At 41.8% G+C, this 23,299-nt stretch overlaps 1 protein-coding gene across 6 annotated transcripts in view; it reads left to right on the forward strand.

Moving 5' to 3' along the window:
- The window catches only part of LOC125460975 (protein kinase C-binding protein NELL2-like), a 282,133-nt gene that overhangs the window by 185,544 nt on the left and 73,290 nt on the right, over positions 1–23,299 (forward strand). For 5 of the 6 annotated variants that reach the window (XM_059652561.1, XM_059652560.1, XM_059652565.1 and 2 more), the window contains one exon: positions 10,089–10,184. The exons of the other annotated variant lie outside the window; for it this stretch is intronic. In XM_059652561.1, the coding sequence (XP_059508544.1) occupies positions 10,089–10,184 (96 nt within the window). The remainder of the gene's footprint in view (positions 1–10,088; positions 10,185–23,299) is intronic. 6 annotated transcript variants of the gene reach the window in all.

Genomic DNA, 23,299 nt, shown 5'->3' on the forward strand with positions numbered 1-23,299 from the left:
AGCTAAAATGGGATTTTATCCAGTATAAAGGGAAATAAAAGAACATGCAGTTTGGAAACATGAAGCAGAGCTGTATTTACTGGTTTCTTAGGCGTAGTCAGCATTAGCAAATGTCGCAGCTGTTTTAAAGTTCTCAACTCATCAATGGTTGTTTCTCTAGGACCCTGGCCACATTCTTTCAGAAAGAGAGAGACAGAAATAGAGAAATCAGCTGTACTTTTAGGAAGCTCTTGAAGTTCTCCAAAGCTGCCTTGAAATATTGGTTCCGGTGTGCTTTTCCAAGAGGTTCTTTCTTGATTGTTCCTCTATGGCAGCTATGATGTCAATATGCAATACTTTGCATTAATTAATGAGTCCCTGAGTCCATAGTCTATTCAAACACTGACACCTGTTATGAAGTGTCTCTCTTTTCACAAACATAACAACAATTCATTTATTCAGAGATAGCAAGAACTGCAGATGCTGCATTCAGAGACAACGCAGTGCGGAGCTGGAGGAACACAGCAGGTCAGGCAGCGTTAGGAGAGCTAGAGAGTCGATGTTTTGGGTCAGGACCCGAAATGTCGACTCTCCTGCTCCTCTGATGCTGCCTGTTCTGTTGTGTTCCTCCAGCTCCACGATGTAACAATTTGTTTATTGTCTCTTTTCCGCCTTGAAAGGGACTTTGCATTTCAAACAGTTTGTTTTGTCTCAATTCAATTTACAAGTTTTAATCAGTGGAAAGTTTTAAGAATCATTTCTTCAAAAATGCTGGTGCACAGACCTGTGACTCCCTCCTACTCCTTCGATGATCAAATTATTTGTGAGGCTTTCACTTTTCCATTTAATAAGAAATTCACTCTGTAAGTGAGAATAGGTGTGAGGGAGTAACAACCTGTAGTACTGGTCAGTGAATGTAAGCATGACAATTCTCAAATCTTAACTATAAGACAGTATTGCTTCAGGATCAAATTACTTTATCAGCTTTAATGCAACATAAAAATAATTTGCTTCCACATTTAGGTACCATGGGGACTCAGAATCATAGAATTTTACAGTACAGAAGGAAGCCATTTGATCTGTCGTGTCGATACTGGCTTCTGAAAGAGCCATTCAGCTACTGCCGTTACTCTACCAAAACTTGAAGATTATCATTAATGTATTCTGAAAGAATGCTTGTATAAAAAAGTTCACAATTTTTGTTCACATTTATCTAATGAACAGGACATCCTTCCTTTAGTCTGGACCATGTCCTAACAATTACTCTTAAAAGAAAATTTGTGAACTAACAGACATTTAAGTGGGATATAGAGCCGTAGAGTGACAGAGCAATATAGCATGGAAACAGGCCGTTTGGCCCAAACTGGCCCATGCTGACCATGGCGCCCACTCAGTTCGTTCCAATTGCCCGCATTTGGTCCATATCCCGCTAAACCCTTCTCATCCATGTACCCATCCAAACTTTTTTTTACATGTTGCTATTGTACCTGTCTCAACCACTTTGCCTGGCAGCCCATTCCATGTAAAATGCATATTCCCATTAGAGTGTCACAGCAATTAATAAGTTACAATGGGTCAAAATTCAAAGTAAAGTATTTTTGATGTATTTATTTCTCCTAAAACTTTAGATTTAGATGGGTTTCCTTGTCACCACTGAGATTATTTAAGAGCACTTTGACCTTTTTTCTCTACAGAAGTGGGGATTTACTGCCATCTTATAAATAAAGGTTGGAGGACAGTCACTGTATTTTTTTACAAACAGAATGAAATATGTTTGCTTCCTACTGCCTGTGAGGCACATGCTCAGCAGTAAACCTAGTGTCTTCTTTGCCACAGCGTGCCAGATGTGATGCAGCAACATCTCATTGATAGCTCTGGCTGGCATACTGTATCTGGCTTGTCCTTTCAGTGTACAGATTGCTCAAGGCAATTCATTCTCTAGACTTTCCCTGTCTCTCACTTTGGCAATTTTCCAGGCTTTAGAGAATATGCTCCCCTGATATTAAAACCAAGCCTGGAAACTTAGTTTATGAAAGAAGAAATCACATCATTTCCCCCAATGTTGTTGTTGATGATGCAAGATATTGGTGTGTTTTTACCTAAATCCCCAGTTCTCTTTGGCTGTCAACATCATGCAGTCGTGGGGGCTGGGTATCTTCTCTCCTGGTCTCTGCTAATAAATGTCATTCGGGAAACACTTTCTCTTTCCTCAGTCTTTCTTCCTGTTGGGCTTCTCACATTGGTGGAGATTAAAATTTTACTAACACAAGGCAACACATTGTTGCCTACCCCAAACACTGTTTGACCAGTTCACTTTATTAAAAATGGAATCAATGCGGCTCAGAAGGTGAGCGCACTAACAGCCATCGCTCAGTTTTAGTTTTGATTCTCCATGGTTTCCACTGTACATGAATGAACTGGATTAATTAAGAGAAGGACGTCAGAGGATTCTTATTCAAGAACCCCAGGTTGATATTAATAGACATGGGTTTGAATCCCACCATGATAGATGGTCAAATTCAATAAAATAAGGACTGTTGCCATAAAAACCCATTTGGTTTAACAATGTCCTTTGGGGAATGAAATTCATACCTGGGTGTGGTCTACTTGGGACTCCAGATCTACAACAATGTGGTTGCCTCTGTGTTATTAAGGATGGGCAAAAATGATCTTGCCAGTGATGCCGACATCTCACAGAACAATATCCTAGTTCAAATGACTGAAAGCTTGAGCAAAGAGCTGGGTTTTAAAAAGCTCCTTGCAGGAGTAAAGTCAAATAATGAATTAGGTTTAGGAAGGGAATTCCAGATCTTAGGACCAAGGTAATTGAAAGTGGAACCACCAATAGTAGAGCGATTAGAATCAGAGATGCTTGAGACCAGAGTTAGAGGAGTGCAGATATATTACAGGATTGTGGGGCCAGAAGAGATTAAAAAGAAAGCTATACAGGGACTTGAAAATAAGGATAAGAATTTAGAATAACGCCATGGTTTAAATGGAAGTCAGAGATGAAAGGTAAACAGGATTTAATTATTACAAGTAAGAATGCAGGTTGTGTTGATTTTTGTCTCTGGTTGACAGAATGTGGGAAGCCAGCTGTGAGTATATTATTATAGTCAAGCCCTGAAATAACAAAGGCATGGATGGTGTCTTCAGCAACAGAGGAGTTGAAGCAGGGTAAAGGCAGGTGATATTACAAGGTACAAATAAGTGGACATAGTGATAGAACAGCAATGAGCCTAGATGTACATTTTGGAGTCACATACAACCCCCAGATCATGAGCAACTGAGTGCAGCCTCAGAGTGTTACAAGGGATTTGAATACCAATGGCTCGGCACCAGTGTTTGTAACAGGAATGGAAGACAATGACTTCAGTCTTCCCAATATTTAATTGGAATATGTTCCTAGTGAATCACCACTAGATGTCAGACAAGCAGTTGAGCATTTCAAGGCAGTGCAGGAGTAGAGAGACATGACAGAGCTGGGTCTTTTCACTCTGTGAAAAATCAGATTATCTTGCCGAAGCAAGCCTGCGACAGAAATATTCGGAAGCCATCAGGCTTGGATAACATCAAAGACAACAGTGCAGGAGCAGAAAGAGAAGCTTTTGGTTCTTTGGTTAAAATCAGAGAGACAAGAATTGAAATTGGTGATTACAATTTCACCCAACATGACAATAGTAAAAAGGGATTGGAGGAATCTTTAGTTGTGCGGACAACCATGCTAAAGGCTGTAGAAATCTCCAACATCTCTCTCCATTTTCTAACTTGTGGAATTTCCCAACTTTATATGAATCTATTCATAGCCAGATCCTATCTAACGATAGCTTCACATCCTACCCCAGGAATGCTGCCTGAAAAGTCCTCATTGACACACTCTTGGCCAACCTTCTCTTCTTTCACAACTACTTTCTGTCCTTTGGTGGGTTTGCACCTTATGTTAGCGGCATTCAACTTTACCTGCTCAGCATCTGCCTGGCCTTTTCTGTTGCTACCATGCTATCAGTCTACTTATCAATATTCAGTCTGTGATAAACCACCATTTCATTCAGCTAGGGGCAGTGTGGACTTGTTGGGCCAAAGGGCCTGTTTCCACACTGTAGGGAAACTAATCTAATCTAATCTAACCTTTGAGAAGACTGAGCTGTTGTTTTTGGTTTGAAATATAAATCCATTGTTATCCCCGCTCACGGTGACGGGCTGTTTATGAAATCAATGTTCTATTTGATACTGTAATTTCACCAGGCTTCACCAGACAGGTTGAATTGAAATAGAAGATATTGATGAAAGAAGATCTTATTCGCTAGAGTTTCAAAGAATAGGAAGGGATCTCATCAAAGCTTACACAATTTTTACGTGGAGTGAATGTGGTTAGAATGTTCCCTCTTGGAAGCAGGGGAAATAGCTTGAGTAAGGGGCAGGCTGTTGAAGTCAGAGATGAGGAGGAATTCAGTCACTGAGAAGCTGGTGTATCTTTGGAATTCTGCGGACTGTGGAAGCTCAATCATGGAGCATGTTCAAGACAGAAATCGATGACTTCTGGATACGAGTGACATCGAGGGATATTGGGATAACACTGGAAACGGCCGTTGAGCTAGGTGATCAGCCATAATGTATGTGAATAGCAGAGCAGACTCAATGGGCAGATCCTGTTTTCCTCAGCCATGCGTCTAACTAGGGGCTTGGTCAGCTCAGTTGGCTGGACTGCTGGCTTATGAAAATGGAGTGATGCCAACACTGTGGGTTCAATTCCCAGAAAGGTTCTGTCTTCTCAAACTCATTCATTGCCTGAGGTAGAGAGTCCCTTAGGTTAAACTCACCAGCAGTTTTCAGCTGAGAGAGGAACACTGTGATGACTTTGCCTTACCTTTTTAACACCATATCATTGACACTTCAAATCAGCAAGTCTGCAGTGGTGTTCCACAGGGATCTGTGCTGGGACCACTGTTGTTTGTGACATACGTAAATGATTTGGAGGAAGGTGTAGTTGGTCTGATCAGCAAGTTTGCAGATGATATTACGTTTGTCTCAGCTTAAACTTCTGAAAAATAAAACAATGACTTGCTAGCTTCAGCCTTGACTATTTCAGCGCTGTTCTATTACTCTCTTATTTCTCCCCATAGTAAACTTCAATGGATCCAAAACTAAACTTCCTGTATCCTGTCATGCAACAAGTTCTATTTGCCTATTAGCCCTGTATACATTGACAATGTTGACTTAATTCCTGATCCCCTACATCTCTGTCAGCTCGTCAATTGAATCTAGGCTCATGTGTAGCCCCAGTCCCTTTGTATCTTGTCATGTAGGCCCTCTGCTGTGACTAAACTCCCTCACGCATTCTGTTTTCTTCCTCAAAACCCATTTCTTTGACAACATTTTGGGTCATGCAAGCTAATCTATCTGTTTTTTGTTTGTGCAGAGTTTCTTATACCCCCAAGAAATCTCAAGATGTTTCTGTATTGACATTGTAACAATTTTTCCTCTAACATTCTTGCTAGATTTTGGATACAAAGAGAATTATGGTTGATTGGAATAGTGCAGGAGAAGTAGAATTGAGGTAGAAAAGTCAGTCACAATCATTTCTAACGACAGACCAAGTATGAAGGGCGAAATGGACTACAGCTGATGTTCCTACGTAAATGCAAGTTAATGTGATGTAGAAGACATAGAAAAAGCTGTTTTAACATTAAATTTTCAGATATAAATGTATGAAGGAATATTGAGCACAAATTGAATAGTATAAAAGCATTGTCAAAAGTGCCTCAAGGAAGAGCAAAGTTTCTCCTTTCTAAAAAAAACTCAGATTGACACACAAAATCATTGCTGTAAAATCTGCAAATGTTTAGTATTCAAATGTAGTTCATTTTATCATTTTCCCAGTACATTTCTACTCTTGCACAGTGCAAGTGTCTAGAATTCTGAATCTGAGTAAACAAAGTGAATGCAAAATTGTAGAACTAAGATAAATAGATTACTTTGGCTCAATTGACACAAGCAGAAAGTAAACTTGATCTTCTAACACAGGGCAAAATGGTGGGGATAAGGAAGGCTTGCAGTGTAAAATGAATTGCTACTCCCTTTTGAGCCACTGGTCATATACTACTGAATAACCATTGAAATGATATGAGAAAGTCATTGCATTATGCTTATATCAAATGTGTTTATCATGTTATGACAGCAAATTATAGATTGTACATTCTTTTATGAGTCTGTCAGCTTGTATGTGAGTGCTGAGTGTGACAAATTGGATGAGTGAAACAGTTTCATAAGAAATGATGTCACACGTGCATTCAAAGTTGCATTTGTAATCATACTTTGAGGAAGATGAATGAAAGGAGCAGATAAAATATTGACAGTGAATGTTCTGCACTTGTACAGTTTTACCCTTGTGATTTATTTTCTTTTATAGAAAAATTGAAAAATGTATATTAAATGATTATAAGTTATCTTTGAAGTGGCACTTTTAAATTATGCCTTTCAATTTTCAATGTGTATTGAAATGAGATGGCATAACGTTCAGTATGCATTAATGCTCGCTCTTAAATAATGCTGTTTTTACAAGGACAGTGCTGTTCTTTACTTAGGAACTAAAGCAGAAGTCGCTGAAAAAGCTCAGCAAGTCTGGCAGCGCCTGTGGAGAAGTCAGTCAGAGTTAACATTTCGGGTCTGGTGACCCTTCCTCAGAACTGATGGTAGCCAGTTCTTGACTTGTTTGCAGTCTCTTTTGCCTTGCATCAGTCTCTTATGGCTTAACACTTTCCAGGCAAGCATTGCAGTAATCTCCAGAAGCTTTGGCTATATTTCTTGATGAAACATTTTGGATTGCCCTGGAAGGATTTCACTTGCAGCAGTTTTCAAAGATTATTGTCCAAAGCCTCTGATTCTAACTCAGAATCAGAGATATTCATGAGGAACAAGGAAGTTTTCCATCGGAATTTCAAACTTCCTGCGTAATTCCCACATTGTTTCATGCATCATTCAGCAGAGTACCAACACACACAGCTTCAGCCATACATCTGGCTTCTTATGATCTGAAGACTTGGAAGATGTGATTCTAGAATTTTAAATGTTCTTCATTGCCCGTGAACCTTTCAGCAACAATGCAGGAATGATGATGTATTTCCAAGTCAGTATGGAGATTGACTTTGAGGGGAACTTGCAGGGGATGGTGTTCCCATGTATCTGCTGCCTTTATCCTTTTAGATGGAAGTGGTCATGGGTTTGGAAGGTGCTGTCTAAGGATCTTTGGTGAATTTCAGTGGAGCATCATGTAGATAGAATACACTGCTGTGGGTGTTTATGGATATAGTGCCAATCAAACAGCTTGCTTTGTCCTGGATGGTGTCAGGCTTCCTGAGTGTTGTTGGAGCTGCACCCATTCAGGCAAATGTGGAATATTCCATCACACTCCTTGGAGTCTCTTCTTGGAGATGGTCATTGCTTGGCATTTTTGTGGCATGAATGTTACTTGACACTGGACGGCCCAGGATTTTATTCAGATCTTGTTGCATTTGGACACGGACTGCTTTAGTATCTGAGGAACTGTTTGTTAGTAATAAAATATTTCTGTCATTACCTGGTCACTTAGAGAAATATTTAACAAGACTTGTGCCTTGTAGATGCCCTGTAAATGACACCTTTCCCTGCAACTGCACCTCAAACAAACTTTTCATATCTGACAGGGGTTCGCTTGTACATCCTCCGACCTGTTATACTGTATCTGTTGGTCTCGATGTGGCCTCCTCTACATCTATGACACCATCTATGCGTTCTATACATGATAATTGATAACACCTCTTGCTCACCAACCATTTTAACTCCCCCTCCCACTGCTCAGGTGACATGTCCACCCTGGGACTTCTCCAGTGCCACATGCAAACTGGAGGAGCAACACCTCATATTCCACCTCAGCATCCTATAGCTCGATGGTCTAAATGTAGACTTTATCAACTTTAAAATCTCCCCACCTTGGGCTCATCCCACATCCAAACATCCCTCTAATCCCCACCTCCTCAATCCTGACACAACCTGCCCCTCTTCTCTCCCACATATCTGTCCCATCTTTGCCATTGACTAATCCCCAATACTCCCAACCTGCACCCACCTGTCACCATCACACCCACCTTTCCTGAGCATCACCCCTCCTCCCTCTGTTTATTTCAGAGCTCCATTCCCCCACCCCATTTTTGAAGAAGGGTCCTGACCCAAAACATCAACATTTCTGCTCCTCTGATGCTGCGTGGCCTGCTGTGTTCCTTCAGCTCCACACTGTGTTGTCCATGTAAATGATGGTCAGGTTTTGGGCAGTCAGGAGGTTTCTGACCTGCTCTTGTAGCTATAGTATTAATATGGCTAGCTCAGATGGATTTCTGCTCAGCAGTAGCCCCCAGTATTTTGATAGTGGGGTGGGGTTTTAGTGATGGTAACACCATTGAATGTCAACAGGCAATGGTTAGATTGTCTCTTCTTGGAGATGGTCATTGCTTGGCATTTTTGTGGCATGAATGTTACTTGACACTGGACGGCCCAGGATTTTATTCAGATCTTGTTGCATTTGGACACGGACTGCTTTAGTATCTGAGGAACTGTTTGTTAGTAATAAAATATTTCTGTCATTACCTGGTCACTTAGAGAAATATTTAACTTTAACGCCACCAGTGGACTCCTGAGGCAACTTCTCTATATATTATAATTATTTCCAGCTCAAGAACTGTGAAGCTAAATCATTATAATAACATTGCTACTCAAAACATTAGGAATACCTTTATGTAACAACATCAACTAAGAAATATCTACCATACAAAGGAGGTTTTAACCCCATCAAATCAGGCAGACAGAATTCAAATTGAAGCAGCACATTTGACATCTGTTTCAGGTGTTAAGAAAACAGCAATATTAAAATAACCATAAGTATTAATGACACCTTCCTGATTAAAGCAACAGCCTCATAAATACATGCAAAGCCAGGGATTTAGCACATGTGTAACAGCCGAGTACTACTGCTGCCTGATGTAGCAAAAGCCTAGCTGAGACTCTGTAAGGTTTCTGGGAGCCTGGCCTGGATTTACACTCAAAGGGTGGTGTCGTGATTTGGACCAGGTGGATCTCATTGACTACAAGATCCTTGATTGGACCTGTTCACCAGGGCCAAATCAGAAATCCCTGGCTGACCAGTATAACTAGGGGATTTAGACTGTCCTCAGTTCAGGGGACTGACTCCGAGTTGGCTAGCTATAGCCAGTATACTGTGTACAAGCAAATAAAGGATGAATTGGTGATAGAGATAATGGGAACTGCAGATACTGAGAATCCAGTAAACAAAGGATGAGTTAGTGATGGGATACAAGCCTCTGTGCAGTCATTTCGGTCAGCTAGTGTGATTCAATAAGTCTTCTGCCTTGCCGCACTGACCAGGAAAAGTGTTGCAAATGCCATGATATTTACTCCTGCAGGGAGCACGTGTAAGGTGTATTCAGGCTTGCTCCTCTCGGATGCAGGTTGGAGGCGGCCACAGAGGCTACCAGGTGCTGATTCAGGCTGTTTAAAACACCTTGCCTTGCTTCTCTGTGTCTTGGCCCCAGTTATTTTGAGTACTTGGCAATCCGACCCTCATTCTTCATCCCATCACCTTCCCACCCAAGTCACAATCGTCACAACTCGTGTCTTCACCCACAGTGACCCCGAAATATAATCTGTGCAAACCTATACTCCACCTTCCCACGACCCGTTACAGTGGCATGCCAATTTACAAGTGACTCATGCTCTACGTATCCTGAACTCCAGAAACAGTCTAAAACAGTGGGTTAGAAATGATGGTATGGTTGGATGATGCTAGGATTCAAAAGGAATACATCAAAGCAATGTGTTTGACTGAACAAATATCTTAATTATGAAAACTCATTGCTTATTAAAATCATTTATGATTTCCATGAGTTGTTTCTAAGTAGTTGCCAATGTGCGTACTTCAGTGTTTGAATTGTAATTTATTTGGAAAGATAATTCCAGATCCTTTCCTACGCAAATACCTTAATAGCTGAATCAATCAATTCGTTGTTGTGAGATTAATTACTGGAATTGTCAAACTAAAAATTGTTTGGTGTCTTCGCCAGCATTCTGTGAGGATGACTGCAGGAATGGAGGCTCTTGCATTGCTCCCAAGGTTTGTGCATGTCCCCAAGGATTCACAGGGCCACTTTGCGAAACAGGTAAGCACAGGAGCTGCTTATACTATAATTCCATGATCTGCCAAGAATTTCCATAGAAGTCCTTTTATTCCAACTCAAGAATTAAATGGTAAAGAAAAAAAAATCCCCAAAGAGCAGCAGATGCTGGAAATCAGAAACATAGAGAGAAATTGCTGGAAAAACTCGTCAGGTCTGGTGGCACCTGTGCAGAGAAAGCTGGGCTAATATTTCAGGTACAGTGACCCTTCTTGACAACTGATTGTAGCTAGGAAATGGTTGATATATAGATATTTGTATATATATGCAGAAGATGGTATGGGAAAGGGGGAAGGAGTAAGTAATAGGTGGATGTAGAGCTCAGAGTGAGAGAGAAACAGTTGTGCAGGTAAAGGAGTGGGTAATAGTCTGGGGGAATCAATAGCTATTAGGAACTATTAGTGGCTGAAAGTTGGTTGTTTGTGGTAGCAGTCCATGTTACAACAAGGCCTGGTGTCTGGGGATTGGGTAAGTGCTCAGGTCCTAAAATTCTTAAACTCGATTTTGAGGCAAAAAGACTTTCGGGTTCCCAAGCAGAAAATTCTTCCAGCTTACACTGAGCTTTGCTGGAGCACTGCAGTGAGCCTGAGACAGAGATGTTGAACAGGGCACATGACAGTGTGTTGAAATGGCAGGCAATGGGAGGCTCAGGGTCATTTTTGCAGACAGAGTGTAGATGTTCTGCAATTTCAGGAGGTGCACATGTCTCACCTCTTCAAGTTTGCATGTCATATTAAATTATGTCACATTAAATCTTGAGTAGATTAGGATTGTTTACATTCAAGACACAGAGGTTGAGGGGGGACCCGACTGAGGTCTACAAAATCATGAGAGGTACAGATAGGGTGGATAGCAAGAGCTTTTTCCCAGAGTGGGGGACTCAATTACGCGGGGTGATGATTTCAAGGTGAGAGGGGCAAGGTTTAAGGGAGATATGCGTGGAAAGTTCTTTATGCAGAGGGTGGTGGGTGCCTGGAATACGTTGCCAGCGGACGTGGTGGATGCAGGCTCGATTGCGTCATTAAAGATGTATCTAGACAGATACATGAATGGTCAGGGAGCAGAGGGATACAGATCCTTGGAAAATAGGCGACAGGTTTAGACAGAGGATCTGGATCGGCGAAGCGCCTATTTCTGTGCTGTAATTTTCTTTGTTATTTGTTCTTTGTTCTTGACCTGCTGGTGTCATATTCATTTTATGCTATATTTTGGCTATGTGTAAGTTTAGTATGTATGTAAATATGGTTATGGTAATTTGAACCGGAGTACCTCAGATCAACAGCTCAGCAGTCAGAATAAATGTGCCTGAAGGTTAGTGAGAGATTTCAATGCTCAAAATTAATTTAAATTTTACTAATCAGTCAACCACCAACTTAGAATGATGTGACCCATCGATTTGACCATACACTGATGTGTACCTGTGACTAACCGTACAACTTCATTTAGCTGCCAGTTCCAAAATAATCTGAAAGCAATTCCTCTGAAATTTGTGCAGAGCTTTGGCCATGTTGGCAATGCAGGACTTATTAAACCGCCACCCCATTCTATCCCCTGACAGGTTCCCTGAGGCAGAATCTGCTTAGAGATTCTCATCATGTAGTCTGACATGGATTTGGATTTCTGCTGTCCTGCTCCACGCTGGGGTCAAAAGGTGACAGGCTTACATTCATCAAGGTGTAAATCCCTTTAGGTTGCTCAGGCTTCACTTTATTTTTAAGCGTAGCTCTGATGAAAAGCCACCAGAAATGAACTCTGGAGGCTGTAATAGAAACAGAACTTTCTGCTTAGCACAATGCAGAGTCAGCAGCCACAGAAAACTATTAGCCAGGTTGACAAGAGTTTGACTTAAAATATGTGGCCATTACTGCCCATGAGAATCCCACGGTCAGCGGGAGAGGACTCAACATTCGTAATGCTTAAATGCCTGTAATTGTTGAGCAACATTCCATCACTTTTGCAGTAACCTTTTACCACATTGAAAATAAACTATCAGCTAATGCTTCTGTAAATGCTAAATGTTGCCAGGAATGGTGTAAAACTAATTATGAACCTCCGTGAAAGATTATGATAAAAACTGTACAAGTGCAACAGAACATTGACTACAAGCAAATCTCTTGCAGAAAGCCAATTGAAACATCATTTAATTGCTTATTTTCTTCACTAAAAATGTGACTATCACCAGTTACATGTTAATTGCAGTTGTATCAGGGAAATATTAAATAAAGAAAGCAGAGCTTTCCTTTGCAATTCAAGAGAGAACCACTTACTGATAATTGCACAATGTCTACTTAAGTAGAGAATTTTTGAATCACTACATGGAGGGCCAGGGCAAAGGTAGAACCAGATTTATCTGAGCTGGTAGGAACTGCAGATGTTGGAGAATCTGAGATAACAAGGTGTAGAGCTGGATGAACACAGCAGGCCAAGCAGTATCATAGGATCAGAAAGGCTGTCGTTTCAGGCCTAGACCCTTGTTCAGAAATAACCCTTCTTCTGAAGAAAGGTCTAGGGCTGAAACATCAGCCTTCCTGCTCCTCTGATGCTGCTTGGCCTGCTGTGTTCATCCAGCCCTACACCTTGTTCTACCAGATTTATCTGAATGAGATTGTTGTAGCCAAGTTAAGTTCATTCCAAATCTTTCACAGTATTAATGCTGTACAACCATTCTTCGTGCAGTTTTTTTCGTATTCTTCTTTCCTTGTGTCAAACGGCATATAATCTGAGTAGGAGATCAGTCCCCGAGTCTTTGTCAGTGACTTTACCTGCTTAAATATGTTGCAAACCTAACTCATGACAACATAGGTTTAATTTCCCACTTCTTCCCCAGTGCCCACATTCAAAGTCCCTGACCGAAAACAGAAACAAGAAACAAGAGTAGGCCATTTGGACCTTTCTGCTATTCAATAAGATTATGATCGATCTGATTCTGGCTTCAAATCTACGTCCCTACGTAATCTTCCCTGATAATCTGCCATCCCTTTGCAAAATTAAGAATCTCTCTACCTCTGCCTTAAAAATATTTAAAGATTTTGTATCCTTTGCCTTTTGAGGAAGGGAATTCAGAAGTTCACAGAATCATAGGGGATATGGATAGGATTAATAGTTGGTGTCCTTTCCCTCGGATGGGGTCTTTCGAGACTCGAGGGTATATTTTTAAGGTGAGAGAAAAGACATGAGGGTTGAATTACTTTACACAGGGGGTGGTTCGTGTGTGGAATGAACTTCCTGAGGAAGTGGTGAACATGGGCATAACTACAACGTTTAAAAAGTGTTTGAATAACTACACAACAGGAAGAATTTGGAGGGATATTGACCAGGAGCAGGCAGGGGGGACAAGTTTAATTTGGGATTATGTTTGGCATGGACTGGTTGGACTTAAGGGTCTGTTTAGTGTTGAATGACTCTTTGACTCACAACCTTCTGAGGAAAAAGTATATTTCCTCATCTTTATCTTAAATGGGCAACTAATATTTTAATCACATAATGGGAACTGCAGATGCTGGAGAGTCTAAGATAACAAAGTGTGAAGCTGGATGAACACAGCAGGCCAAGCAGCATCTCAGGAGCACAAAAGCTGACGTTTCGGGCCTAGACCCTTCTTCAGAGCCTCCTGAGACACTGCTTGGCCTGCTGTGTGCATCCAGCTCCACACTTTGTTATCTAATATTTTAAACAATGATCCCTAGTTCTGCGTTCTCCTACAAGAGAAAATATCCTCTCAGCATCCACCCAGTCAAGTCCTCTCAGTATCTTCTATGTTTCAATTAAATCACTTTCAACCCTTCTAAACTCCAGAGAATGCAGACCTAATGTGTCTAGCCGAGGCAATCTAGCCTAAGGCAATCTACATATTCCAGGTATTAGTCTAGTCACAAAAAACAGAGAATTCTGGAGGATTTCTGCAGGTCTGGCAGCATCTGTAGAGAGAAAAACAGAGTCAACATTTCAAGTCCAGTGACTCTTCTTCAGAAAACAAACAAAGAACAAAGAACTGCGGATGCCGGAAATCAGAAACAAAAATAGAAATGGCTGGAAAAACTCACCAGGTCTGGCAACATCTTTGAAGACAAAGCAAAGTTTTCCTTCTTCAGAACTGACTGTAGCTAGGAACAGGTTGGTATATATGCAAACGATGTTGGGGGGGGTGATGGAGAGAGGGTGCAGGAGTAAACAATAGGTGGAGAAGGAGCTGAGAGAGAACGAGAACTGCAGATTAAGGAATAGGTAAAGGTCAGCCTGGGGGAATCAGTAGCTGCTAATGGAACCATTAGTGCCTGGCAATGGGTTGATTGTGGTAGAAGCCCATGTGATGACAAGGCCTGGTGTGTGAGGTTTGGGTTAAGAACATGCGAGGAGGTGCTCAGGCCCTAAAATTGTTGAATTTACTGATGTGTAATGGTGGAAAATGAAGCAAAGAACATCTCCCCACTCTGGAGTGCACTAACATGACAGCCCTGAAAAGCTGCTGCTTCTCGTAATAGGAAGGCTTGAGGAGCCATCTTACTTTACGAATGTCGAGGTACTACTGACCTAGCACGAGGCTAGCAAACTGCCTGGATGGGCTCTGGCATTTTTAAGGTATGGATCAGTAAAGTGGACAAATGTATCAAATGGTGGAAAAGGGGGTTTACCATCACCACATCCCAACATCGTAGACCTCAAAAGCCTCAAGCTTGACCTTTTTACCTCTTAAACCCATGGCTAACCTCCAGCCAATAGATCAGGGGGAAGAGATTCGGAACCTGAAAGCCCAACACCAACAGTTGCTGATCACTCAGGTCATTGAAGTCCTTGAGAAGAAGCAGGAGTACAGGACAGTTCTTTCAGGGGTCACGGGCATGGTGAAGGAGGCTTGAAAGACAGTGAAGAGAAGCATAATTAGCAAACTGCCTCCACCATGCTGCGTTCAAACAGATTCAACTGCAGAAGGCATTGAGAACAAGCTGGATCAGGGTGAGACCAACCGACCCAATGAGGAGACTCCTTTCACTTGGCTGCCACATCAAGCAGGGCAGAGACAGCCACAGAAGGTCATGCAAAGGTGTGCAACACCATATTCTGAATAACAGGCTGAACATGCAATTGTAGACGCAGCATGGTCCTCATCCGAGAGACCAAGGAGGGCGATGACCCTCAAGAGTCTGATGAATAGCCACCCATTGGTTTCCTGAGCTCCATCCATAAAGGACGTGGATATGCCCTGGGATTTCACACAAAAACACCATAAAGATGCTGGTGCAGTGATGACATGGTATATAATCCAAAAATAATATGGTAAACAAAACAAAAAAACAGGGTTGCATTGGGACCTCCCTGGCTATCCTGGAGCTCCAATTAACACAGGTTTGTGGTGTTGTTTAATTTACCGTGATTTAACTGTATAGTACCTTGGTATACATGAGGCCTTGAAAATGCTAATTATGGCAAACTATCCTTTTCACCTACCTTCCAGCATAATTTGAAGTAACTTGTTGTTTGGTAAAATAGACCCTGGGTGTTGCCAAAAAAGGCACATTTTGTCAATGTTTTCCCCCTGTGCTCATCAGGACAATTTCCAAGAACACCAATTTAAGGGCAATATCGAGACAATTTACTGCATGAGAAGAGTGTGCTGACCCAATGGCAAGTGGGCTCTGATTGCTGGACACATTTGCCATGTAAAGTACATCCACGAATGCTTTTTCTCAGCAGTAAATAACGATGAGTTTTCAGCTTTCGATTTATGCCACATTATCCTCAAATATTCTGAGAGAACAGAGTTCAATACTGGTCTAATCATATCATTGTCACTTTTATTCAAGAAAGATCTAACCATCAAATCTCAGTATCATTCTGTATAAGTATCTTATGATGGTTGAAAAAAAATCGATGTGTTGTAAAACTAATAATATGAACTTTTGGGTTAAAAGAGAATTAAATCACACTGCCAAACTTGTAGCTAGACACTTTTTAAGCTGTACCTGAAAAGATTAGAGGAACTAGGAGAGTAAAATAACATAGCAATAATAATTCTTAACAGCAGATATCTTATTCAGGTGAAGTGTGAGAGCAAGAAAATAAAACATCTAGATTAGAAATGAATTAACTAGCTAATTTGAACCAAGGTCACTTTATCTAATTCCGGTCTGTCACCTGTGATTCCCAGGGGACTAGTCAGAGATGGTCATGTTCATAATATTCATTAGTGACGGACTTGATCTGAAGACAGCACTGTGGTTCAAGGAGACACACAGAAGCTGAACAAATGCACAGCTGTGTTACTAACGGTATTTACAGTTGCTAGAAACTTTCATTTTCCACCCAAAATTGCTAATAGATCCAGATAAAAATTGGGCCTATCAACAAAAAACAAGGAATTAACAAGTGAAATGATACACCTGCTGCCTTGGCGGCTCTCTTGTTTTGCATATGATCAGCAGAGCAGAAAGGAGCTCTCAATGCTGCCCTCCTGCTGACTGTTTCTATAACGAGGACAGCATGCTGCTCAGCGATGGACGCAGCACACTCACTCTCATATCTGTCATTTCGGCCGACCTTCAGTCAAAAAGCAAGGAGAAAGGATTAAGAGGGCTGCTGCTGAAGTTATTGAAAGGTTAAATTCATCCTTAAAGTTCCCTCATGTGTTCCCTCAATTAAAGTACAAGTACATAAAGGATCAAGCTAAGGTTGCAGGAGTGAAACCACTATCATGAGAATAGTTACAATGCAGAACGAGACCATTTGGCCCATTGTGCCAACACTGGTTCCATTACCTGAAGCCAATCTCCTACCTTTAGCCCATCTCCCTGCACACTATTTCTGTCCAAATACTCATTTAATCTTAAATGCATCAAATAACTGAATCACGTTGTATCATTTGTTAGTCGCTGTCAGGTAAAACCGAAAAATAACATTAAGCTCAAGTCTTAGCCAGACCACAGATTGAGAAAGGATGTACGAGCACTGGAGGGGGTGCAAATGCGGTTCACTAGGTTGATTCCAGAGTTGAGAGGCTTGGCTTGTGAAGACAGATTGAGAAGACTGGGACAATACTCTTTGGAATTTAGAAAACTGAGGAGCAATCTTATACAAACATGTAAAATTATGAAGGGAATAGATAAGATAGAAACAGGGAGGTTGGCTCCAGTGACAGGTTAAATTAGAACTAGGGGGTATAGCCTCAAAATAAGGGGGAGCCAATTTAAATCTGAGTTGAGGAGGGACTTCACCCAAAGGGGTGTGAATCTGTGCAATTCTCTGCCCAGTGAAGCAGTTGAGTCTTCCTCATTGAACATTTTCAAAGCTATAATGGACAATTTCCTCAACAGAAAAGGAATTAAGGGTAATGATGAGCAGGTGGGTAAGGGGAGCTGAGTCCACAAAAAGATCAGCCATGATCTTATTGAATAGTGGAGCAGGCTCGGGGGACCGGATGGCCTACTCCTGCTACTAGTTCTCATGGGGTTCTGAGGAAAAGATAGATTTGAATATGTCATAACACGATGATTTTCAAATGTCATTTAGGAAGGATCTGGAAAATCAGTGCAACTCCAAATGACTTGCATTTATTTAGCTCCTTGTTAACAAAGTATCATATCTCAAGGCCCCTCAATCAAGCCAAAAGGCTGAAACCTGAATCAACGACATAGACTGAGTGTCCAAATACTTGGACAAAGAAGAGGGTTTAAAGGAGAATAGAGACACGTTGAGATTTAGGGAGAAAATTCAAATGCTACAGGTGTGGCTGTCAATGGCAGGAGAGACTGATGGGTTTGTTGGCGAAGAGATGTGGGTGGAAGGAGGTCAGAGTACACGAATCCTGTTTGAAGATTCTTGGAGTGTTGTAGAGCTGAAGAAGACAGGGAAGGACAGATCTCAGGAGGGATTTGAACACAAGGGGCGAGGGTTTAAAATTTAAGGTATTAGTGCATTAGGAGTGAATATAGATCACAGAGTCCAGGAATGATAGATGAACAAGACACATTGACAGGACAAATGAGGGCTTTATTAAGAGCATAAGATACAGGAGAGCATTTGGCCATTCAGCCCATCAAGCCCCTCTACCATATGATCATGGCACTAACTGAGGGCTGAGGCAGGTAATATTTCTGAAGGGGAATTTATTCACAGGCATGGCTGGCAAGGCAAGCATATAGTGCCCATCTTTAACCGCCCAGAGGACAGTTAAGCATCACCTGCATTGCTGTGGTTCTGGAGTCAAACATAAGCCCAGGCCAGGCAAAGATGGCAGTTTCCTTCCCTGAAGGATGTTAGTGAACCAGATGGGTTTTGGCAACAATCAGCAATGGTTTTATGGTCATCATTAGACTCCCAATTTCAGATTTTTAAATTCCACCATTTGCAGTAGAGGGATTTACTTCACGTACAGGAGTTGGGCTAACCTGGAAAATAGATGACCAGGCAGCCCAGTGAATGAATTTACCTCTGAGAAATCAAAAGGCAATAAGACATAGGAGTAAAAGTAGGCCAATCAGCCCATCAATTCTGCACTGGCATTCAATGAGGTCATGGCTGATCTGATAAACCTCAACTCCTCTGTCCTGCCTTTTCCCTTTAAAACCCGCTACCCTTTCTGATCTAAAAATCTGTCGATCTCAGCCTTGAATATATTTCCTGACCCATCTTGACAGCTCTCTGTGGTAAAGAATTCCATAGATTCACAGCCCTCTGGGACAAGACGTTCCTCCTGAATCTCAGTGAAAAATGTGTAACCAGTTTCTCTGAGATTATACTCTCTGGTCCGAGACTCTCACGCCAGCGGAAACATTCTCAGATTGAGTATAGAAGATGGTACCTCATGCTGTGGTGGTGCAGGATGTTGGTGAGGCCACTTTTGGAGTCCTCTGTACGGTTCTAGATGCCCTGCTACAGGAAGGATGTTTTTAAATCGGAAAGGGTGCAGAAAAGATTTACTAAGTTGTTGCCGGGAATGGAGGGATTGGATTATAGGGACAGGCTGGATGGACTGGGACTTTGTTCACTGGAGTGTAGGAGGTTGAGAGGTGATCTTATAGAGGTTTATAAACGAATGAGAGACATATATAAAGTGAATAGCAAAGATCTTTTCAAAGGAGAGTTCAAAACTGGAAGGTTTAGTTTTAAGGTGAGAGGAGAAAGATTTAAAAACTTTTTCATACAGTAGATAGTTCATGTGTGGAATGAACTGTCAGAGGAAGTCGTAGATGCAGGTACAGTTACAACATTTAAAAGACATTTGGACAGCCACATGAATAGAAAAGGTTTAGAAGGATGTGGGCCAAGCACAGACAAATGGAACTAGTTTAGTTTGGGAAACTTGGTCGGCATGGATGAGTTGAACTGAAGGGTTCCTTTCTGTGCTGTATCATTCTATAATCTCTTTGCATCTACACTGCCAACTCCTCTAAGAATCTTGTATGTTTCACTCAGGTCTCTTCTCAGTAAGAATAAAAAGGTCAGGTTGATTTTGGCTTTGCATCTGGGAAGGTGGGAGATGAAAAGGGAGCTGAAAACCTTTGGTGTAGAAATAAAGACTGTGACAAAATCTAGGTCATAGATTCACTGCTTGGATAGCTCAATAATTACACTTGACTGGTGTAAGTCAGCTGGATTTTGGTGCGCATGTTAGTCCCGGAATCCAACATTTGCATAAAATGATAAGCAAAGAATGGTTGTCTTCTGAAAAAGAGTCATACTGGACCTCAAATGTTAACTCTGTTTCTGTCTGTAAAGACCAGCTGTGTTTCTCCAGCACTTTTGGTCTGCAATTCAGATTTCCAGCATCTGCAGTATTTTGGTTTAATTTGAATGTTTGTGTGGTGTGGATCTATGCTGAACTGCATTTTTTGTGCTTTAGCTTAATAGATGCACATGTTTGGGGTAAGCGTCAATGATCATCTCAATTACTGACCCTGTTGCATTATGCATTATACATTGTATTATACATGGTGCATTGTATTTCTTTACAGTTGAATTATCACTTACTCAGCCAGAAATTGAGGGGATAGATTAATTTGGTCAATTTGCTGGGTGCTCACGTAAAAATCAAAAGAACTGCAGACATTGTAAATCAGAAATTGCTGGAAAAGCTCAGGAATTCCAGCAGAGTTAACATTTTGGATTGAGTGAACCCAGTCCTGAACCTGATGGAGTATTTTCATAGAATCCCAACAGTGTGGAAGCAGGCTATTCAGCCCATTGAGCCCACACCAACTCTCTGAAGATTAGACTAACCTATGGTGTAGAAACAGGCCCTTCAGCCCAACAAGTCCACACAGCCCCTTGAAGCATCCCACCCAGACCCATCCCCGTATAAGCCACATACCCCTGAACACTACAGGCAATTTAGCATTGCCGATCCACCTAAGCTGCACATTTTTGGATTGTGGAAGGAAACCAGAGCACCTGGAGGAAACCCACGCAGACATGGGGAGAATGTGCAAACTCCACACAGACAGTCGCCCGTGGCTGGAATCGAACCCGGGTCCCTGGTGCTGTGAGGCTGCAGTGCTAACCACTGAGCCAGCGTGCCACCCCGGTTATCCCACTAACCTGCCCTATCTCTGTAACCCTGCATTTCCCATGGCCAATCCACCAAGCCTGCACATGGACCATACAGCAGGGCAGCACAGTATAGGCCCTTTTGCCCCCAGTGTTGTGCCGACCTATTATCCTACATCTTTGGACTGAGGGAGGAAACCACTGCACTCCGTTGAAACACATGCTGGCTCGGGGAGAACGTGCAAACTCCACACAGACAGTCGTCTGAGGGTGGAATTGAACCCGGGTCTTGGTGCTTTGAGCCATGCTAACCACTGAGCCACTGTGCCACCCTATTGTGTCTTTACTGAGCACGAACACCTTCAGGCTTGGGGGGACTTAAAGATGTGAGAAGCTTTATTAGAATGAGTCAGAGGATGAGAGTTTACAGAAAACACAAGTTTATGGATTAGGAGTGGAAGTAGATAATTTGGCCCATCAAGCCTGGTCTACTTTTCAAAAGGATCATGGCTGATCTGTTTGTGTTTGGAATGGAACACTCCCATCTATCCCCGATTACCTTTGAATCCCTCGCCTAACAATAATCAAATACCTTTGCCTTAAAAATATTCAATGAGCCTGCGTCCATTAGCTTCTGAGTAACATGACTAAACTGGAGAAGATGGAGTTGTTCTCCCAAGAGCAGAGGAAATTAAACTCAGGTTTGATAGAGGCACGTAAAATCCTGAAGGGTTTAGATGAGAGTAAATAACGGAAATTGGTTCCTATGCTGCAATTTCAGTGAGCAGATGACTGAGAGGTAATGTAACTAACAGGAAGAACCAGAGGGAAATTGGGGAGAAACTTCTTAAAAATTGCAACAAACAGTCCAATTGTAGCCATAAATAGGAAATGGACAATGATTTGAAGGAGAATAAGATGCAGGGCTTATGGGGAAGAAGTGAGGGGATGTGGGACTAACTGGATTACATTTTGAAATGTAATGAGGGCGGCACGGTGGCTCAGTGATTAACACTACAGCCTCACAGCACCAGGGACCCGGGTTCGATTCCTACCTCGAGCAACTGTCTGTGTAGAGTTTGCACATTCTCCGTGCGTCTATGAGTGTTTCCTCCAGGTGTTCTGGTTTCCTTCCACAGTCCAAGGATGGGTGGATTGGCCATGACAACTTTCCCACAGGGATGTGTAGATTAGAGATAATGGGAACTGCAGGTGCTGGGGAATCTGAAATAACAAAGTGTTGAGCTGGATGAACACAGCAGGTCAAGCAGCATATTAGGAGCACAAAAGCTGATGTTTCGGGCCTAGACCCTTCATCTGGGTTATAGGGGAATGAGTCTGGGTGGAATGCTTTCAGGGTCAGTGTGGACTTGTTGGGCTGAAGGGCCTGTTTTCAGGGCATAGGGATTCTATGAAAGAGCTGATGCTGATGTGATAGAATGAATGACCAACCCTTTGTGCTGCATTGGTCTATGTTTCTATGAACGAAAGGCTGGAGGCCAGTATGCTGTCAAATGAGAGATACCAGATTCCAGAGCATCTCAGTCCCACTAAGGGAAAAGCAGAAAAGGCCCAGACTATCCTAAGATAGGAACTTTTAAAAAAAAAAGTCATGTTGTGTTTTTGTTCCTTTCCAACTCTTCAGGAGAGTGTCCATAAATAACAGTTGGAGAATTTAAATAGATGGACAGGGTACTGGAAGACAGTGAAGGAGAGTTGATGGGGTCATGGTATTAGCACTGGACAATTAACCAAGAGCCCCACGTAATGTTCCAGGGACCTGGGTTTGGATCCTGCCATAGCAGATGGTGGAGTTTGGATATTTCTTTTATAATCTGAAATTAAGAGTCTAATAATGACCGTGAACCATTGGGGAAAGAAACCCATTTGGCTCACTAACATTCTTGGGAAAGGAAATCTGCTGCCTTTATCTGGCCTGACCTACACATAACTCCAGACCCACAGCAATATTCTTGACTCTTAACTGTCCTCTGGGCAATTAGGGATGGGCAATAAATGCTGGCACAGCATCTGTAAATTAATTTTAAAAAGACATTCCAGGATAAGAGGGCCAGGCCTGTCGAGATGCAGTTTGAAAACAAAGTTTCTTTTTGAACTATATAATCTCTCCAAATAGTTTTCTTTTTTGCTGATGCTAGTGTAACACATTTCTGTCGCTAAGAATTACCACAGCGTATAGACATTTTATGCACCATAAAGGATGGCAGTTTTATAGCTCCAAGGGAAATTTCAAATTGGACTCTAATCATTCACTTTGCTTTTCAAGTGTGGCTTGCTGGAAAATCTTGATGCAGTCCAAATGCTTTGGAATACATTGTAGCTCTTTCCTCTGCCCAATAAATCCTGTAAACATAACACAGAATCAGGAGTAGGCCATTCGACCCTTTGAACCTGCTCCACCATTCAATATGATCATGCTCAATCATCCAGATTCGTCCCCTCTTCCAGCTTTCTCCCCAATAATCTTTTATCACTTTAGCTCCAAGAACAATAACTTCTTCTTCAAAACATTCAATATTTTGCCTTCAGCTGTTTTCTGTGACAGAGAATGCCACAAGCTCATCGCTCTCTGAGTGAAGTTATTTCTCCTCATCTCAGTC

This window comes from Stegostoma tigrinum, chromosome 18 (assembly GCF_030684315.1).
Source record: "Stegostoma tigrinum isolate sSteTig4 chromosome 18, sSteTig4.hap1, whole genome shotgun sequence".
Taxonomy (NCBI): Eukaryota; Metazoa; Chordata; class Chondrichthyes; order Orectolobiformes; family Stegostomatidae; genus Stegostoma; species Stegostoma tigrinum.